The sequence below is a fragment of the Solanum pennellii genome, chromosome 10, assembly GCF_001406875.1.
Source record: "Solanum pennellii chromosome 10, SPENNV200".
NCBI lineage: Eukaryota > Viridiplantae > Streptophyta > Magnoliopsida > Solanales > Solanaceae > Solanum > Solanum pennellii.
This window is the reverse complement of record NC_028646.1, coordinates 78,193,118-78,213,274: the sequence shown is the minus strand read 5'-3', so window position 1 is coordinate 78,213,274 and position 20,157 is coordinate 78,193,118. Positions and strand designations below refer to the sequence as shown.

The 20,157-nt window shown below is 29.3% G+C and overlaps 2 protein-coding genes across 2 annotated transcripts; one reads left to right on the top strand and one right to left on the bottom strand.

Annotated features, from left to right (window-relative positions):
* On the top strand, positions 1–4,073 carry LOC107031939 (transcription initiation factor IIB-2). The gene is made up of 7 exons (XM_015233453.2): positions 1–518; positions 2,003–2,027; positions 2,638–2,767; positions 2,849–2,979; positions 3,082–3,170; positions 3,382–3,458; positions 3,647–4,073. Exons 1-7 carry the CDS (start codon positions 172–174, stop codon positions 3,784–3,786), a joined length of 939 nt encoding a protein of 312 aa, XP_015088939.1. The 5' UTR covers positions 1–171; the 3' UTR covers positions 3,787–4,073.
* Positions 4,074–5,463: 1,390 nt separating this feature from the next.
* LOC107032581 (zeatin O-glucosyltransferase-like) lies at positions 5,464–7,295 on the bottom strand. Its single transcript, XM_015234180.2, has one exon. It carries the CDS (start codon positions 7,291–7,293, stop codon positions 5,776–5,778), a length of 1,518 nt encoding a protein of 505 aa, XP_015089666.2. The 5' UTR covers positions 7,294–7,295; the 3' UTR covers positions 5,464–5,775.
* Between the last annotated feature and the right edge of the window lie 12,862 nt (positions 7,296–20,157).

Here is a 20,157-nt window from a genome sequence, read left to right as displayed (position 1 = left end):
CATTTCGATTCTCCATAGTTATCAACAAAGATTTTCTAGATAGAGAAAAACTCCATTAACAACACATTATCCTTCTCTCTCCAGCTCAGTTCACTGCTTCTGAAGAAGAACCTCAAGTCAATTTTCTCTATTTCGGCTTCACATAATTCGGGTCGGGTCAGGTCAGGTGGGATGGGTGACTTATACTGTTCGGACTGCAAACGGAACACGGAGGTGGTATTTGACCATGCCGCCGGTGATACAGTTTGTTCGGAGTGTGGACTTGTACTGGAATCGAGGTCAATAGATGAGACGTCTGAGTGGCGTACGTTTGCTGATGAATCCGGCGATCATGACCCGAACCGTGTTGGAGGACCCGTTAACCCGTTGCTTGGTGATGTTGGTCTATCTACTGTCATTTCTAAAGGTCCTAATGGAAGTAATGGAGATTCATCTCTAGCTAGGTTGCAGAATCGAGGTGGTGATCCTGAACGTGCCCTAGTTATGGCTTTTAAGGCTATTGCTAATATGGCTGATAGGTAAAACTTATCGAACTTCAACCAACGTTTTCAAAAGTTCCCTTTTTTACTAGTATTTAGTTTGGGATTTTTGAATTTTGAGCTAGTCCTGAAAAACTGGGAGTGAGGGAGTACTTTCAGTTAATAAAATATTACTCTCGGTTTCAATTTGTTTGTGTAGTTCATTATTTTTTACTTGACACGGAGTTTAGGAAAGTCAAATAGACTTTTGAATTTCGTGGTGTTAAACCAAAGATATATAAAATGTAGCAAAAGGCGTGATTATAAACATGTCACATGGATGGTTAGAATTAGAAGTCGCCAAAAAAGGAAAGAGATCTTTCTGAAACGGATTAAAAATGAAAGTAAGACAAATAAATTGAAATGGAGGGAGTAATATGGTGGTTTATCTTGAGTTCAGTGTTGTGTGATATTGACTATTTAGACGAAATATGGATTAGCCCAGGAGGACTGATAATGAATTTGAATGTTACTTGGAAGGTGGTTTAAAGTATGTAACGGAAATAGTAGTGTGAGTTTTGGTTTGAAACTCACACTGTCAATAGATTAGGTCTGAAATTATAAAAATGGAATAATTTCGGTTTGTTTTCGACACGTGTGTCTTATTTTTTCCTTAAGTATTTTTTGTTGCCAAAGCCAGTTGTGTGATTGAAGCCTGCTATTTTGCAAGGAGTTAATAAAGTCTAACAAGGTATCACAGTGGTTTGCATTTATCATATTGCATACCAAAACACCAAGGGATGTAGGCATCCATGTTTAATGAAGTGCTGCCGCTCTTCCCTCAAAACTTTTAGACTTCCTTCCTGTCTACGAAGTACGCACATTGGGATGGTGCTCCACAGAACTTTGAGCTATGGATTCATCCTTTGTCCTCTCCAGCTACTGATTGCTCCTTTTTAGTTACTTGGCGTTATCCATTTACTCCAAAAAAAATTGTAAAACATACACCGAATCTGCTAGGATACAGAGCAAAGCTTTTCACAGATGTACATAAGCTGCAACAGTAAGACATGATCTTTGCATAGCAATCCAAGTTAAACGGACAACCTTCGTGGCACCTTTTTTTTATTATTTATAAATTATTCTAACGTTGCTGCTTTTTTCTTCCAGTTCTAACCAGAACACTATAGCAATACGTAACAGAGGAGCAGCTAACTTTTTTTTCTGCTTTTTAGGTTTTGGAGAGAAGTCCTTTTTGAGATGTTATCATAACAATTGTTATTTATTTATCCTTGGTTGTTGATGAATTGAGACAATGATTATGTATGCCTTATGTTCTTACTGTTTTTGAACGGCTAGCTAAGTAATTGTATTGGTTTCAGATACATATTGTTGTGATTTCTATGACACCATTATTAATGATCTTAGACAGTTGTGTTTTGTCTTGAGAAGTTTAAGATCAGTTATTTTTGTTGGATTAGTCAAGTGTGTCCCCCATTGTTGTGTGCATTAATTAAATTAATTGTCCTTTTCCTTCTTTGCAGGTTGAGCCTTGTTTCTACCATAAAGGTGTGTCCTCCTGTTATGTTAGATTTTTCTTGTTTCTCTTATTCTTCTTTTTTGGCATACAAGTGGAGCAAATTTTTGAATTGCTGTTGCTTGCTTGTTTTAAATCTCTGTTTTTTCCTAGTTTGCTAAGAATACATCATCTTCAATTTACTAGACGAGCTTCGCCTTGAACACGATACTGTCTAAGGTGTCAGTAATTCTTATTCTGGTAAATCCAAGTCTTTCAAATTTTTTTACTGAAATTCTGGATGCCATACTGCTATTCTCTCTGGTCTAGAGTTATCTTCTTGTTTGAAGAATATGACTTTCGCATCACATTGTTTTGATCTCTGCCCATGCGTGCTATTATCTTTCATATAATAGCTTGAAATCATAATGCAAAGGCTACACAGCCTATGTAGCCACCGTTGCCAGCTATCTTTCCTTGGCAACAACCATCAGCATCAGATTAATGATCAAGGAGGTACTCTTTTAATCCATTCTATGGAAATCAACCTTTAACTTTATCCTTATCAAACCCTGTGGTATTGGGACAAATTTGGTCCTTCATTACGTAAGAACAAGTCTTACCCATGTCTTTTATATGCATATTTCCCTTAATCTTCTGCAGGACCGAGCAAGTGAGATATACAAAAGGCTAGAAGACCAGAAGTGTACGAGAGGAAGGAATCTGGATGCCTTGGTAGCTGCTTGTATTTACATTGCTTGTCGGCAAGAAGGCAAAGCACGCACTGTAAAAGGTACTACCATGACATCTTATTATGTAGATTAATGGTTCAGTCCTCTGTATGAACTTCTCTGAACGTTTGGGTGTTAACTAGAAATATGCTCAATCGCCAATGGAGCTACAAAGAAGGAAATTGGCCGAGCAAAAGAGTTCATTGTGAAACAATTGAAGGTTGAAATGGGAGACTCAATGGAGATGGGGACTATACATGCTGGAGACTATCTGGTGAGTGAGAGCAAGTGTTGTGGTCTGCAACTCTTTGTGAGTGCATTCAGTACAATATGAATTTTTGTGTATTATCTGATGCGGACCATGCATGAATGTCAGAGACGTTTCTGTTCTAACATTGGAATGAACCATGAAGAGATTAAGGCTGTCCAGGAAACTGTCAAGAAGTCGGAAGAGTTTGATATAAGGTACAGAAGTGTTTTTGGTCGTAGTTATCGTCTAATCAAGTTATCAAATGTTAATTATTGTGCCTTAAACCAAAAGTAATATTAGTCTAGTAATCAAGTCGATTGTGGATATGAAAAAGATTAGAGCGAGGGAAAATGGGTTTCGCCACAGATTTGTATGCGACTTATCTCATTGGTCGAATAACATAAATGTTTATTCCTGATTTTGCAGGAGGAGTCCTATTTCAATTGCTGCAGCAATAATATACATGCTAACACAGCTTACAGATTCAAAGAAACCCCTGCGAGGTTTGGGCATTACCTTCTTTTTTGTAAACCTGGGCAATATACTATATTTTACCGCGCTATACATTTAAGGCTTCCAATACTATAGTTTTATTGTTTCCAAGTCGACTATTGGTTGCGTAAAGAATAGTGCTGTATCTGGATATACTGAAGATACTTTATGTAGCTTGACTGATAGGCTGTACATGCAGATATCTCAATTGCAACCACAGTTGCAGAAGGGACTATAAAGAATGCATATAAGGATCTCTATCCACATGCTTCCAAAATTATACCTCAATGGTACCTCAAGGATAAGGACATTAAGAGCCTAAGCAGTCCCAAGGCATAGAGGTTCGATTTCTACAACACCTGCTGCTCTCGCTAATCGTCTACCCTTTGGGGAAAGTGTGATTTCTATGTTAGGTATAACGACATATGTCGGTTAATGTAGTATAGAATCTCCTGTTATAAGGCCTAAATCTTCAAGAGAGTGCCCAGAATAGAGACAATTAGATAGATGTATTGAAGTTATTAGGGTTGTGTAGTATAATATGTTGATCCCATTAGTAATCAGATTCTTTTTCATTTAAAGGGAAACTTACCAATTCAAAAGCAAGTATATTAAATCGATCTCAATACATGTTCCTATCCCTAGCAAAAAAAAAATGTTTTCAGAATACTTGTATCGATCTTAATTACATGCTTCTATCCCTAGTAAAAAATTATTTCCAAACAACTCGAAATATTTGGACATGGTAGAGTTGTAAACTCATGTAGACCCACGTCGAACCCTGCATCAAAGTCTTGTTGCCACTGTCCAAATAAGCTAAGAGCTGTTTAAATGGGAATACCTTTAAATAATAAATAAACACAAAAAAATAATTATGCTTTTCAACTAAAATATTTATGTACATTAGAATATCTTCAAATAATAAATAAACAAACAAAAAAGCTTATGCTTTTCAACTAAAATATTTATATACGTTAGAATAATTTCATGGTATGAGATGAGTATCATAATATAAAAATGTCAGGAGCAATCAATACCAAATACTATTGATTTCTTATCAATGACTTTCTTCTCTGTAAACCATTATCCAAACATTAAAAAAAAATAAAAATTTCAGTTGTTTAATTTTTATCTTTAAATTCAATGTAAATTACCAATTTCATTTCCATATTATCGATGACATTACAAATATGACTAAATAAATTGATATTTTTAAAGTGATCAATAATTTAAAAGTGAAATTTGGTAATTTATATCAAATTTTAAGATGTTTTTCATACTTTTTCTCGTTATTAACTATATTACATGTTCTTCAACACTTTTTCTTGTTATTAAATTATATTTTCCATCTTTTCAACTATTCATTTTGAGCTTAGTTGTCGACACTATTGAAAACACTTTTTTTTTCCATCACCTATGGATTTTTGTCTGTGGACCTGATCCTTTCATTCTCTTTTTTTTATGTTGTCGAACATATTAATGGACTACACATTTATACCCACTGTCACCAATGATGAGATAAGGCCATATACCCTATTATCTTTTTAAATTTTATTTGTGAGATTACATTATTTTTGTCAAAAAATAGATTACTAAAGATTACAGTGGAATAACAGATAATATGTTATTTTTTATTAAAAGTTTTAGTTAGAGACTAAAGTTATTTTAAGTTGGAGTTATTTACCCTTCAAATTAAAAGTTTATTCTATGAACTTAAATTAGTGAAAATAAGAATTTAGTCGTACTCGATGCTTAGATCAAGTTTATAATGCATGACGTTTGTTTGTATATAATACTTATATTTGGTGGATTGATATAATTTGGTAAAACAATTCTTGATATAAATAAATAATTACTTCAAGTTACAAATAGAGCAAATCGTTCACACATTCGATATAATCAAAATGGTATGAAAAAGGATTATCATGCCTCAACACGAAGCTAGAGAGTTGTTTATTGATGCACGTGAATTCAGTTATTATTGTAACATGATCTTGAAGTTAATGCAAGTATATATCCAAAAATTTAAAACCTTTAATTAATCTTGATAAAATTGCTTATATAAAAAAAAATGACACATACAAATAAACGAAAAATAACAATATGTTACTATTCATAATAAAGGAAAGTAGTTATCTGAAAATATATCAAGCAATAATTGTACTTTTTTTAACACTCTCCAACATATAAAAGTTAAATCTAAATGGAATTTTGATTCATTGACTTCAAATACATCATGCTTGAATATTCTTGATTTCATTCGATACTCCATGTTGTTATCTGTGCGATAATATTTTTAGAGAGTCCGAACAACATCGTCAGAACTTGTTATCTTGTTATATGAGATATGAATGAATCCAATTCTATACGTTTAATTCCACCCTCTGCCACTGATTTTCTAATTTCTACACTCAAAATTTTTGCTTTGTTCCTCATTTCATCTCCTTCTTTTGATGCCATTAATTTTTCCACACAACTTTTCACCACATTTGATTTTACCAATTCATTCCTATTAGCCCAATCTCTAACAACAATTCCAATTTTAAGAATCTTGGTAATTAATACAGTATTTCTTGGTTGATCAGAATGCATTGGCCATGCAGCTATTGGCACGCCCATCGAGACACTTTCCATGCATGAATTCCACCCACAGTGACTCAAGAATCCACCAATCGAACAATGTGACAAGATCTCCAATTGAGGTGCCCAATCTCTTACCAAAATCCCCCTTTCTTTAACTCTCTCCTCAAACCCCTTTGGCAATTCAATCTTTCTTGTTGAGTCTTTAGTAAAAACATTCCCTTTATCCGCGTCTCTCAACACCCAAATGAACTTTTGTTCGCTCTGCTCTAGTCCAATTGCCATTTCCTTTATCTGTTCATCAGAAAATGAAGTCGTGGTACCAAATGATACTAATATCACCGAGTTTGGTTCTTGTTTGTCGAGCCATAACAAACACGTGTGACTTTTGGTATTGGGCCCGTTCTTGGGAAATGTGACCGGGTTAAACGGGCCGAGGGCCCATTGTTTTTCGTTGTTATTGGTCACTTCTTTCGACAACAAATCAAGAAAAGGACTTTCTATGACTTTACAAGTGTTATAAATCTTTCCCGAGTTAAAGTTCATGCATTCATATTCTTTTCTCATAAGATTCTCGAATTCTGGACTAAAACAATCTTCGAGGGAAGGAAGGTCAATCAACATTTCAGAGTCTATAAGAAACGGTCTCTTTTTCCGCTCCCATATAAATAGGAGCAGAGCAAAAGCTGACACACTATGGAAAGTGTATGCCTCAGCATTTGGTACTGACACATAATCTTGAACAACTGATCCCATCAAAGAGTCGTTTATGATAACGACTCTCTGATACTTGGATGAAAGAGTTTGGATTAACCTTTTCACAGGATTCCTCAGATAAGAAGATGATTCAAATGAAGATTGAAGATGAGATGGAAATTTAATTCGCGAATTCGGATTTGGATTTGGTGAGATGAAATTAGGAATAGGAAATTCATGGAAATGAATTTTGGAAAAAGAGTCAAAACTATTTACAACTCTAACTTTTGCTTGAAGATTATGTGTTTTTGTACTAACATAATGAACTTTTATGTTGTTATAAGATGCTATAAGGCAAGAGAGTTGTAGAAGTTGATTAAGATGACCTTGTGCTAGAAAAGGGACTATTACTACAACAATTTTTTGACCTTTTTGGTTATTTTTGCAAATATGAAGATTGGAAGCCATTGAAGAAATAATTTCCCAATGAAATATTTCTAAACTTTGTATGAGAAAATATGAACCTACTTTTTTTTTCTTGGCTAAAATTTTTGGTACAGACTTTCTCATAACTCTACCCCCTATTTATTTAATTTGTAGAGGGTGAGAACATGTGAAAATTGAGTCACATGGCAATAAAAGTACTATGTTTAAGTTAAGAGTTTTAATTACGAGTTCGATAAAAAAGGAAAATTTTATATTTTTATCAAAAATTCTTTTTGTTAGTTTTTGTCTTTAAAAAGAAATAATGATAAAAAAAAACATGAACTATCATATTCATCAGTTTCATACTCAGTTATCTGTCATTTTCTTTTTCTATGTAAACTGTTAAAGTCAATACATCAATGCCGATTAGGCCAACCTTCGAACTATCATTATCTACTTAGTTAGGTGCGTTTTAATACAGATGACAACAGTTTAGGTTGAAAAAAGATTCAGAACTTCTAATAGAAAAAAAAAACTAATAATTAAAATCGCAAAAACTGATAGCTTAAATATATTTTTAATAATTAACTCAATTAAAAAAAAATATAAACTCAAAATTCTAAATTTACTTCATTTCAAATAGACATGAAGTTCTTATGGTAGGACATAGGTAGACATAAAGTTCTTATAATTATATGACATTTTTTTAATTAGAAGTAGTTATCATATAATGAATGTACTTGCATAAAAAAAGAGAGTTTGGTGTAATATCTGGCTGGTGACAGCAGTGCTACAAACTTCAAGCAAACTGTTTAAATGAAACTGATAGATATAAAAGGTTATAATTAGGATAGTATTTTAGGTCTAGTTAAATTATTAGTGGTATATATGCAAATTGTAATTATATATATATATAAATAATAATTAACATTGTTTCATGTTAGTAGTAAGGACAAAGAGAAAATAGATTATTTACTTGGACATATCAATTTATTTTATATAAATTTTGACTAATAAGTGAACGCAAGTAGATAGTGGTTGTTAAAGTGTAGCATATTAAGATGATTTATGATTAAGCTTGAATTATTATATTGAATATAAAAGTTGTTGTAACTAGCTTGTAGTTATTGAAGTGTAGTATTAAGTGGTTCAGTTGGTAAACTGATCTTCTATTATAAGTGTTGGCTATTAATAAAAGAGATAATTATATATAATAGCAAACTAATAACTTAAAATAAATGAAGTAGCTAGGGTTTGATTTAATTGTACTCCATAGCAAATATTTGCCAAAATTTGCCAGTCGCCTCTCTCTAAAAAATCTCGCTCGCCACTCTCCCGTTCTCGCTCCAATCTCTCGCTCGCTTCCTCACTTTTTATACAAACACAAGTGTATAAAAACTATTTCTATTTGTATAAAGCAGAGAAAATTGTATAAATACATATATTTTTGTTTCCCTTTCTCCCCTCTTCCAGATCTCGCTCGCAACCCTCGCCTTTCTCACTTATACTAACAGAAGCGAAATGCATTTCTGTTTGTATAAAGCGTGAGAAAATTGTATATACACATGCAAGTACATATATTTTCGTCCTATACACTTATAATTATACAATAAAAATACTCCCCTGCCCAGTTTCTTTTGCCTTTCTCTCTTTCTCGTTTTATACAAATTCAAATTGTATCTAATTTCTCTCTTTCTCGTTTTATACAATTTGATATAATTGTATATTCCCTGTCCAAGTCTCTTTTATCTTTCTTCTTCTCATTTTATACAAATTCAAATTGTATATAATCGTTCGATACACTTATAATCATACAATTCTTTTTATACACTTCGTTTATACAATTCTCTGCCCAAGTGTCTTTCTCTTTCTCGTTTTATACACTTCGTTTTATACAATTCGCTTCAACTGTATATGTATAGCGAATTATACAATTTTTATGTTTGCTATGGAGCGCAATTATACAAACTTTGCTATAGCATACAAATATGAATTTTTTATTTGCTATATATGAAAGTTGCCCTTAATAAAATGAACGTAGACAGGGGATATTACTAGTTCGTAGTTATTAAAATGTTGCGTTAAGATAATTCAAGTATAATAAAGTGAACATAGGTAGGGGATATTACTAGTTTGTTAAACTGTGACATTAAGTTGGTGATAAAATTTTACCAAAATTCGAAGTACTATAGTGAATATAGTTAGCTTGTAGCTATCGAAGTGTATTATTAAGGTAGTTCAGTTGGTAAACACGTCTTTGCATAAAGTTCCACTAATAAAATAAATATAGTTAGTGGATGTAACTATCTTGTAGATATTGAAATACAGCATCAAGATAATTCAAGTAATAAAACCTTGTTTAAGCCCAAATTACTATAGCGAACATATTTAGATAATTCGAGCTCTGGATATGAAGAAAATTTTGTTGACAGCGTCATCCTTAAATAAATTTTATAATACGCAATTTAAATTTAATCAAAGTTTCAATATAGACTTCGAATACCAAACGGAAACCAAAAAATATACGAAGAGATTAGTTTGGATTGAGAAAAACAAACTGATGTGACAGATTATTTGCTTATATTGCAATAGGATGAGTCACATTTCAATAATGTAAGTAGGCTAAAAGTTCTCAATGTATAGGACAGGGTTGGTTAGTTATTAATATGCTTGCTTATGGAATATATTTCAAACGTCTTAAATTATTTATCGTAAGTTTTAAAATTAATTATTTTAAATTATATATAGTTTGAAAAGTGTAATCAAGACAAAGTTATCTCATTTTTTTCTTTATAGTCATTATTTTAAAAATTACAGTCTACATATATCTCAATTATGCGATGTTATAATTGTTTAAATATCATTAAAAGATAAAATAACTAAAACCTCCTCATATTTCATGTTTTTAAAAATGTGTGTAAAAGAGAAACATGACAGATAATTTGAGACTAAGACAATAAATATACATCTAATTCTATTATTAAAATTTAAACTCGTGATACTATAATTTAAATTATAATCTTTTAACCGGAAACTTGTAGTAGTTGTCCCGATAAATTAATCGAACGATTTATTTAAGTATGTTATGTGACATCAAGCCATGATAAAAGTTGTACTACATAATGTGTGAGAAATTATTATCTGTTGGTAAAATGTGTGTCAATCAATTCAAATCCAATTGTACATATATCTAATATAGTCTTGTCAGTCAATAAACTTTATATGACTCATAAAGAAGAATTCCTAGCCAGCCACACGTAAGTATTTAACTATACGGTCAAATTTAAAAATTTAAAAATATAAAATTTGAATTACAACACAAATCACATGTTGAAACTTGAAAGAACTAGAAAAATAGAAATCTTACAAAAGATGTTTGAGGATGAGAATAATAATTAGAAGGACCGAGTATAAATGAAGTACGTTAGAGGGTAGAGATGGAGACTACGAGGGCGGGGTGAAAATGAGGTGAGCTGAAGGATGGGAAGAGGGACTACAAGGAAGGGGGGGGGGGTTAAAGGGTGAGGAAGGAGGCTATGAGGGCGCGGTGAACGGGTGAAGAGCAGGTGTGCTGGAAGATGGATAAGGGATTACGAGGGCGGGGTAAATGTGAGGTGTGTTGAAGGATGAAAAGGAGGTTATGAAGGCGCAGTGAATAGCACGTGTGCTGGAAGGTGGAGCTAGACACAATTAATATTAAATGTCATTAGCGAAATTTTTTTCCATAGTAAAAAGTTATTTTTCTCATTTTTACGAAAGTTATTTTTCTAGACAGAGTATTTTCTAAAAAAATTTAACCAATCGAATTTCTTCCCCTGACAATCGAACACATCTCAAGAGATAAATTCTCTTACATTTATTTGCGTTTACAATTTGGTGAAAATTCAATCTAAATAAAGAATCAAATCAAATAAATATATTATTTTTAATATTAATTTATTTTTAATATTATCATAAATCTAAGGCATTAATATTGAGATACTTTTTGAAAAGTCAAAATCATGATGTTTTATAATACGAATATATATATAAGTTATAGCTGATCAATTTATAAAAACCAATTTATCGTACGACATGATATTGAATTATACCAAATTATTTAATATAAAAATAAAATAATATTTTTAAAAACCATAAATTAAAATTATCAAATCAAACTTTTCAATATCATATCCAGCTCATTGCTCACCTATTATTAGCACACAAGCCTAATAGAGGGTAAAGGGGCTCTATCGCTCTCTTATTTCTTTGTTCAAAATATATGGAATTTTCTCTGACATTATTAAATCATTTAAACTTTCTTTATGCTAAGCTAAGTAATCTATAATGAGCTAATTTGCATATTAATATTTTAATTAAAGTTTTAAAAAAGCAAAGTTAATGGATGTGTGATATATCTTTGAGACGTAAGGAACACTACCACTAATAATTAATATTCCGTTTTTTTCAATTTATGTAACATAGGTCATTTTTCGAAAATTAAACAGGTTAAGTTTATTGTATATTTACATACGAAATCTTCAAAAAAAATTAAAGTTAAATTTATATATTTTTAAACTATGTAAAAAATATTATAAGTCATCATAATTGACAGTTTAATATATCTAACAAATATAAGAAAAATTTTACAATAAAAATAGAATTATTTGAATTTTAAAATTTTAAAAGCGTACGACCTAAATATTACTTCCTCCGTCCGGAATTGTTTTTCATGTTGCGCTTATCGAAGTTAATTTGACTAATTTTCAAAGGTAAATTATATCACATTAATTTGATATTTTAAACAAAAAAATAGATATTCTAAAATTACATGAAAAGTGCTATAAATTACAATTTTTTACATATTAATATGATGAAAAATATATCTTAAAATGTTAGTTAAATTTTTTATAATTTAACTCTTAAAATAGAAACCATAACAAATAAATCCGAATGGAAGGAGCAATATAATACACATGTAACCAAATGTCCCATATGTTCAATCCGTACAACCACATGTGAAATTAAATGAAATTTGTCAATTATTAAATATGGTGATGTGAGGCCATCCCATCCACTAGCCTTAATTGATCATTTTTTAATAACTTGTTTTTACTTTTTTTTTCTTTTCTATATTGTATTAGACTCGGATTAATTAATTTAAATTCAAATTATAAGATTTTATTATTATATATAAAGAAAAACTTTATATTTAAGATTCAAATTTAAATTTTTTTATTAAAAATAAATATATAAAACACATATTCTTCTTTATAAGGACTAAATAACATTTGATATGTTACGGCTAATTTGCATCAGGAGACTAGGTCATAGATTTTCAAATATTTTTGATAAATATATTTTTGGTGAAAATTTGGATGAAGTTTCACCACATGTTATAGTATTTTGGAAATATATTTTACTTTTTAGAAAAATATAATTTATACCCATAAATTTTAAAAACTATCAAAACTAACCATAAGTATGTATTACAAGTCAATTGGTTCTGCGCAACAAATAACAAGTAATGCCCATGACACTAGCGCAATGTGGTAGTTTGAAGTGTGTGCAACAAGCATCATTCCATATATATCGTGAAGTAGACAAAGCACATGACTTTGTTACCTTGAGCCGATTGTTCATCATTTTCGTCAATCACCATATCAACACTTTCATATTCACTGATTATTTATCACTACTTTGGTGTTCACGTAAAAATATTATATAATATAACGCAAACAACTACTATAGAGGGTGTTTTGTAATTAAAAAAATAATAACTTTCAAAAGATCCAGATAATGTGATTTGACCCAAATACTAAAAAAACTAGTATTTCAAATGAAAACTTCACAAGGATGTGTACATAAATAGGAATGAAAATGGGGTGAGGCGGGTGGTTGCAAGGCAAATCCATGCGACATCGTTAAGATTTCAACCCACCCTCCTTAGCATAATCTATTGTTATAAATTCGCTCCACTCCATCCCACATAATTTGTAAAAGAAAAACAATTGAAACAGTCCGTATTTAACTTAAATGTTTATGAAAGTAAATTTTTAACATAATGATTAATGCAACTTATGCAAGTAGTGACATGACTCATCATATATATGCAGAGGCCAACTCAGAACTTGAAGATAGGGGGGCATCACTGAGAATTGCTCAAGGATAAGGTTAGCGGAGCATCTTTCTTAAGTCTCGGAAAATTTTGACTTGAGGCTCCAATAAATTTTAATAGTGAATATTATCATTTTATTTCACTTTAGTTGATATTGAACATTATAATTAAAAAATGAAAACTTAAGCATCTTATTTTTTGTGAAAAAATCACTTGCATTTCCCTTTGCATAGTCATTTTAAAATAGCAACATAAGCAAAATCAACATCTTTCTTCATACTATACTCCAACCATCTAGAATATGAACCCATAATCATGCCTTACAAAATCTGATACATTTACGTTCCGAATCTAGTTTGAGGTTATTTCATTATCCTTAATATCCGATTGACAAGGACCTTGTTGAATATGGTATCTTCTCACATCATCTCGTATTTTAGGGCTATATTTATCAATGGATATTCTTTCTTCACGATCCGGTTTAAGTTATAAAACGCGAAGAATTGCCTCTAAAACTATAACTTGATTGAGAAGAAAATGTTTTGTCAAAAATCTATCCATTTCAAATCACAAGAATTAACAACAAATTCTTAGAAAAAGTACGTTTATAAAGAAAAAGTAGGACTTTAATTATGCAGTGAAGAATATTTGTAGACTTCTTAGAAGTCTTATATTTATTTAGAATTGTTCTAGAAAAAGTTTGTCTTATATTTTGTTTAGAATTGTGTTAAGACTTTTATTTGTTTTTAAATTCAATTAAGAAAGGAATGGGATAAAAAAAAAAATTAAGAGAAAAAACTGAACGTAAGTAAAAAAAAAGTTACCTTCGGCAGGTATCGATAATAGAAGAAAAGGTTTTTTTTTAAAGAGAAAAAGCTGAATTTTAATTTTTTAAAAAAGTTACCTATCTTTGGTGGGATTCAATCTCGGGCATTCGTGCTGCAAATAGGTGACTTCGACCAGTGCATACACAATAATTTTTAGTTGTTAGGGTGCATAATTAAATATATATTCATTTTATCAATTATCTATACAAATATATATATATATATATATATAATTTTTAAAAAAAGTTATCGAATGCATGTGTCCGCCCGTGTATGAGTAGCCAGTGTCCAAAAGCTGCAAACTGGAAAAAAAATATGTAAATTTACAATCTTAAAAGATTTATTTTTTAAATCTGTGACCCACTTTGTATCGCCTGAAATATTTTAAAATATATATTTAATGACTTTTATCAACAATACTATAAGGATTTTTCAAAGATACATACAATTAAGTAAACATTAGTTTTGCTGGTTGATTCGTATATAATGTCTTAGATATAAATTCATTCATTCTATATGTTAGATGATTTTAGTATAGTAAGTTTGTTTTTATGTGTCTCATTTAAATATTTTATTATCTTACTATTATACAATGTATCGAATAATCCACTTTTTTTATACTTTATTGAATGGAACTTTTAAATTAGATTAGATAAATACATTATTATATCTTTAAACTTTATGTAAGAAAAAAAATATATCAATTATTCGAAGTCTTAATTAATTAAATATTAAGTAATAATATTTCAATTATTTTTAGGTTATGAGTTATTTATTAGCATGAAAATTAAATAATTATTAATTATATTGTATAATGAATTAGCCAAAATAATTACAAATTAAACACAAGTGCATTTATGGTGAAGAATCCAATCACAAATTAATTGCAAGTCCATATATGGTGAAGAATCTAAGAGTTATTTGTATGACTTTTTTTTTCAACATGATTTTTGAGTTTCTATATAACATTATATATTTATTAACTTATAAATACATTTGTGTGCTTCATGAGAAGGTATTTTTCTGTCATGAAGTAATTTTAGTTATTTTTTTATTTTGGTTGTTTTGTTAAGATAATGAACCATGGAAATGCTGATGATACGAAAGAATTTTCACCAACTTTATTATCAGGTGTGAGGAATAATGAAAAATAACAGTTTTTTTTTTTAAAAAAATTAGTCACATTTCATTATTGTATCTCTTGATTGTTTAATTTCGATATTACTTCTCTTTTGCTTCTTGTATCATTTGATATCTGTTATAATTTTTTCAAGGTCTAAGTGATGTGGAATGAAAGAAACTCTACATATGCACACGTACATTATGTTCTGTTTATAGATTCTATTATATATTTATATTAATTTGGTCTAATTTTTTTTCTGCTTTATAGATTTACTTTTTTGTTGTTTGTTTTATCCTTTTCACTCCAAGTCCCCAATATATATTGCATGGAATACTACTATACCCGTCATATGATTATTATTATAGTTGAAAAACTAGAAAACTCTAATGTTTTTTTTTTCTTTTTGATGGTTGCTTACTTTGTGGTGAATAGGCAAACAAAAGATGCACACTATATATACATTTTTACATCGTATCATTTTATTTTGATATGTTCTATAACTTCGAATGAAAATTCTCTTGTATCTATGAATTACCTTTCGTGTCCATATTTTATGTTATTCTTTAGAAATACAATAATAACTTAAATTTATGAATGAAGTGATTGCATGTTTGGAGAGCTTTAAAGGAAAAAAGCATATTCAAGGTTTTAATATGTATCTATCTAGTTATACTATTTGATAAATAGAATATCTTAAATTAAAGTAATTCAAGAGCGGCTTTAATAAATCGGTGGTCTAAAGCCAAATTAAATGAAAGCCTTAAATTTGAATATATATTTTTATAAAGTTTACTATAGTCAATAATTTAATCTTTCTTGAGACATAGCATTCATAATTTGTCAAACTTCTATTACTTCTTTGCTCTTTTATATTAAAAAATTATTTTTTGCAAATAATACTCAATACTATTTTTTTAAAAAAGACTTATAACGTATTATTTTTTTAAAAAAATGAGGCCCCTCAAATTTGGTGCCTAAGGCGATTGCTTTTTTTGTAAAGCTGTAGAGCCGCCCCTGAAATAATTCATAACTAAATAAATCCTATCAAATTGAATGCCCACATAAAGTTTAAAGACATATTTTTACTCTTCAATCAAATTCCTTCTTTTGGTATTTTTGTGATAGTTTACCCCTAGGTGATGTTGATTAGTAAAGTTGTTATTTCTTTATGTTATTAAGCTCTAATTCGGGTTACACTTGAATGTGTAATTGCATGAATTACTATAGATACTTTTTTCCTATATGTAAGAAAACATGACAAAAATTGCAACACAACAAGATAATAGAAGAAATGTTGACCCACAAAGAAAGTAATAGGATGTTTTTTTTGTTTTAATTTATTTGTCATATTTTAATTTTATACAAAATTGTGATAAATAAAAAAGTTTAAATATTTGTAATTTTAAACTAAGGATATAAAAAATACTAAAATATTTTTTAATTTTGTAATTTTTCATATATCAAGTGAAAGGTTCGAATTAATGAGAAACATTACTTTTGACGCACTAAAATAAGTATGACAAATGCATTTAAACGAGGAAGTAATAGAAGATTTAATGGCAAGAAATGATGAATGTATGGGAAATTAGTCATAAATATTTGATTCCGCAGTGCAATTAAGGTAAATTCAGTCAAAGTAAAGTAATCTCGATCACTTATAACCGTTCTCTCATTTTCCGCCTTTCAATCCCCAATTAATAAAAAAGAACTTAGTCAAAGTAGACTTATAACGTATTTTTTTTTTTTAAATGAGGCCCCTCAAATTTGGGGCCTAAGGCGATTGCTTTTTTTGCAAAGCCGTAGAGCCGCCCTTAAAGTAATTAATAACTAAATAAATCCTATCAAATTGAATGCCCACATAAAGTTTAAAGACATATTTTTACTCTTCAATCAAATTCCTTCTTTTGGTATTTTTGTGATAATTTACCCCTAGGTGATGTTGATTAGTAAAGTTATTATTTCTTTATGCTATTAAGCTTTAATTCGGGTTACACTTGAATGTGTAATTGCATGAATTACTATAGGTAATTTTTACTATATTGTAGAAGAACTTGTATTTTAGAGAATAAATTCATTGTTTGAAGTTATTTGTCTAATTTTATGTGACTGGTCTTAATAGTCTGTAATGTTAAATTTGATATTATATATACATTTTAATTAATTATTTCTATTAAATTCGAGTATGAAAGGACTCTGAAGTTTAATTCAAGCAAAAGGTAACTTACCCCTTTTAAAAGTTCTTACAATTCGTCACACATTAATTCTAATATTATTTAATAAACTATTAGTTAGCCTGAAATACACGTGCAACGCACGTGTTTGAAAACTAGTAAAATTAAAAGAGGCACACAAACAAAGACCAAAAACATGACAAAAATTGCAACACAACAAGATAATAGAAGAAATGTTGACCCAAAAAGAAAGTAATCAGATGTTTTCTTTGTTTTAATTTATTTGTCATATTTTAGTTTTATACATAATTGTGATAAATAAAAAAGTTTAAATATTTGTAATATTAAACTAAGGATATAAAAAATACTAAAACATTTTTTAATTTTATAATTTTACACATATCACTTGAAAGGTTCGAATTGATAAGAAACATTAATTTTGACGCACTAAAAAAAGTATGACAAATGCATTTAAAGGAAGGAAGTAATAGAAGATTTGATGACAAGAAATGATAAATATATAGGAAATTAGTCATAAATATTTGATTCCGCAGTGCAATTAAGATAAATTCGGTCAAAGTAAAGTAATCTCGATCACTTATAACCGTTCCCTCGTATTCCGCCTTTCAATCCCCCATTTATGAAAAAGAACTTAGTCAAAGTAGAACAATCATATTACTTTGATTGCTTTCTAATCCCTTCTCTCATTTTTCGTGACTCCAATTTAAAATAATTATTTAAAAGAATCACGTCAAAGTAAATAATATTAATAACTGAATTGCTTGTAATCACAACTCAATTGCTTGACCCACAAAGAAAGTAATAGAATGTTTTCTTTGTTTTAATTTATTTGTCATATTTTAATTATATATAAAAAAGAACTTAGTCAAAGTAGAGCAATCATATTACTTTGATTGCTTTCTAATCCCTTCTTTCATTTGTCGTGACTCCAATTTAAAATAATTATTAAAAAGAATCACGTCAAAGTAAAATAATATTAGTAACTGAATTGCTTGTAATCACAACTCAATTGCTTGATCCACAAAGAAAGTAACAGGATGTTCTCTTTGTTTTAATTTATTTGTCATATTTTAATTTTATGTAAAATTGTGAAAAATAAAAATGTTCAAATATTTGTAATTTTAAACTAAGGATATAAAAATATTAAAATATTTTTTAATTTTGTATTTTTTCACATATCACGTGAAAGGTTTGAATTAATGAGAAACATTACTTTTGACGCGCTAAAATAAGTATGACAAATGCATTTAAACGAGGAAGTAATAGAAGATTTAATGGCAAGAAATGATGAATGTATAGAAATTAGTCATAAATATTTGATTCCGCAGTGCAATTAAGGTAAATTCAGGCAAAGTAAAGTAATCTCGATCACTTATAACCGTTCTCTCATTTTCTGCCTTTCAATCCCCAATTAATAAAAAAGAACTTAGTCAAAGTAGACTTATAACGTATTGTTTTTTTTTTTAAAAAATGAGGCCCCTCAAATTTGGGGCCTAAGGCGATTGCTTTTTTTGCAAAGCCGTAGAGCCGCCCCTGAAGTAATTAATAACTAAATAAATCCTATCAAATGGAATGCCCACATAAAGTTTAAATACATATTTTTACTCTTCAATCAAATTCCTTCTTTTGGTATTTTCGTGATAGTTTACCCCTAGGTGATGTTGATTAGTAAAGTTGTTATTTCTTTATGCTATTAAGCTTTAATTCGGGTTACACTTGAATGTGTAATTGCATGAATTAGTATAGATAATTTTTACTATATTGTAGATGAACTTGTATTTTAGAGAATTAATTCACTGTTTGAAGTTATTTGTCTAATTTTATGTGACTGATCTTAATAGTCTGTAATGTTAAATTTGATATTATAGATACTTTTTAATTAATTATTTCTATTAAAAATTCGAGTATGAAAGGACTTTGAAGTTTAATTCAGGTAAAAGGTAACCTACCCCTTTCAAAAGTTCATACAATTCATCACACATTAATTCTAATATTATTTAATAAACTATTAGTTAGCCTGAAATACACGTGCAACGCACGTGTTTGAAAACTAGTAAAATCAAAAGAGGCACACAAACAATTGTGATCAGATGTTTTCTTTGTTTTAATTTATTTGTCTTATTTTAGTTTTATACATAATTGTGATAAATAAAAAAGATTAAATATTTGTAATATTAAACTAAGGATATAAAAAATACTAAAATATTTTTTATTTTTGTATTTTTTCACATATCACGTGAATGATTCGAATTAATAAGAAACATTACTTTTGACGCACTAAAATAAGCATGACAAATGCATTTAAACGAGGAAGTAATAGAAGATTTAATGGCAAGAAATGATGAATATATGAGAAATTAGTCATAAATATTTGATTCCGCAGTGCAATTAGGGTAAATTCAGTCAAAGTAAAGTAATCTCGATCACTTATAATTGTTCCTCATTTTCCGCCTTTCAATTTCCAATTAATAAAAAAGAACTTAATCAAAGTAGAGCAATCATATTACTTTGATTGCTTTCTAATCCCCTCTCTCATTTTTCGTGACTTCAATATAAAATAATTATTAAAAAAAATCATGTCAAAATAAAATAATATTAATAACTCAATGGATTATAATCACATTTTCCATTTTCCAAAACTGCAAGTTAAAATTATTATTTTTTTTAAAAATCGAATCAAAATAAAGAAATCTTACTAAATTGTGACTTTCAAACCCCAAATTAAAATAATAATAAAAAACTTGAGTCAAAATAAGCTCACTCAACAAC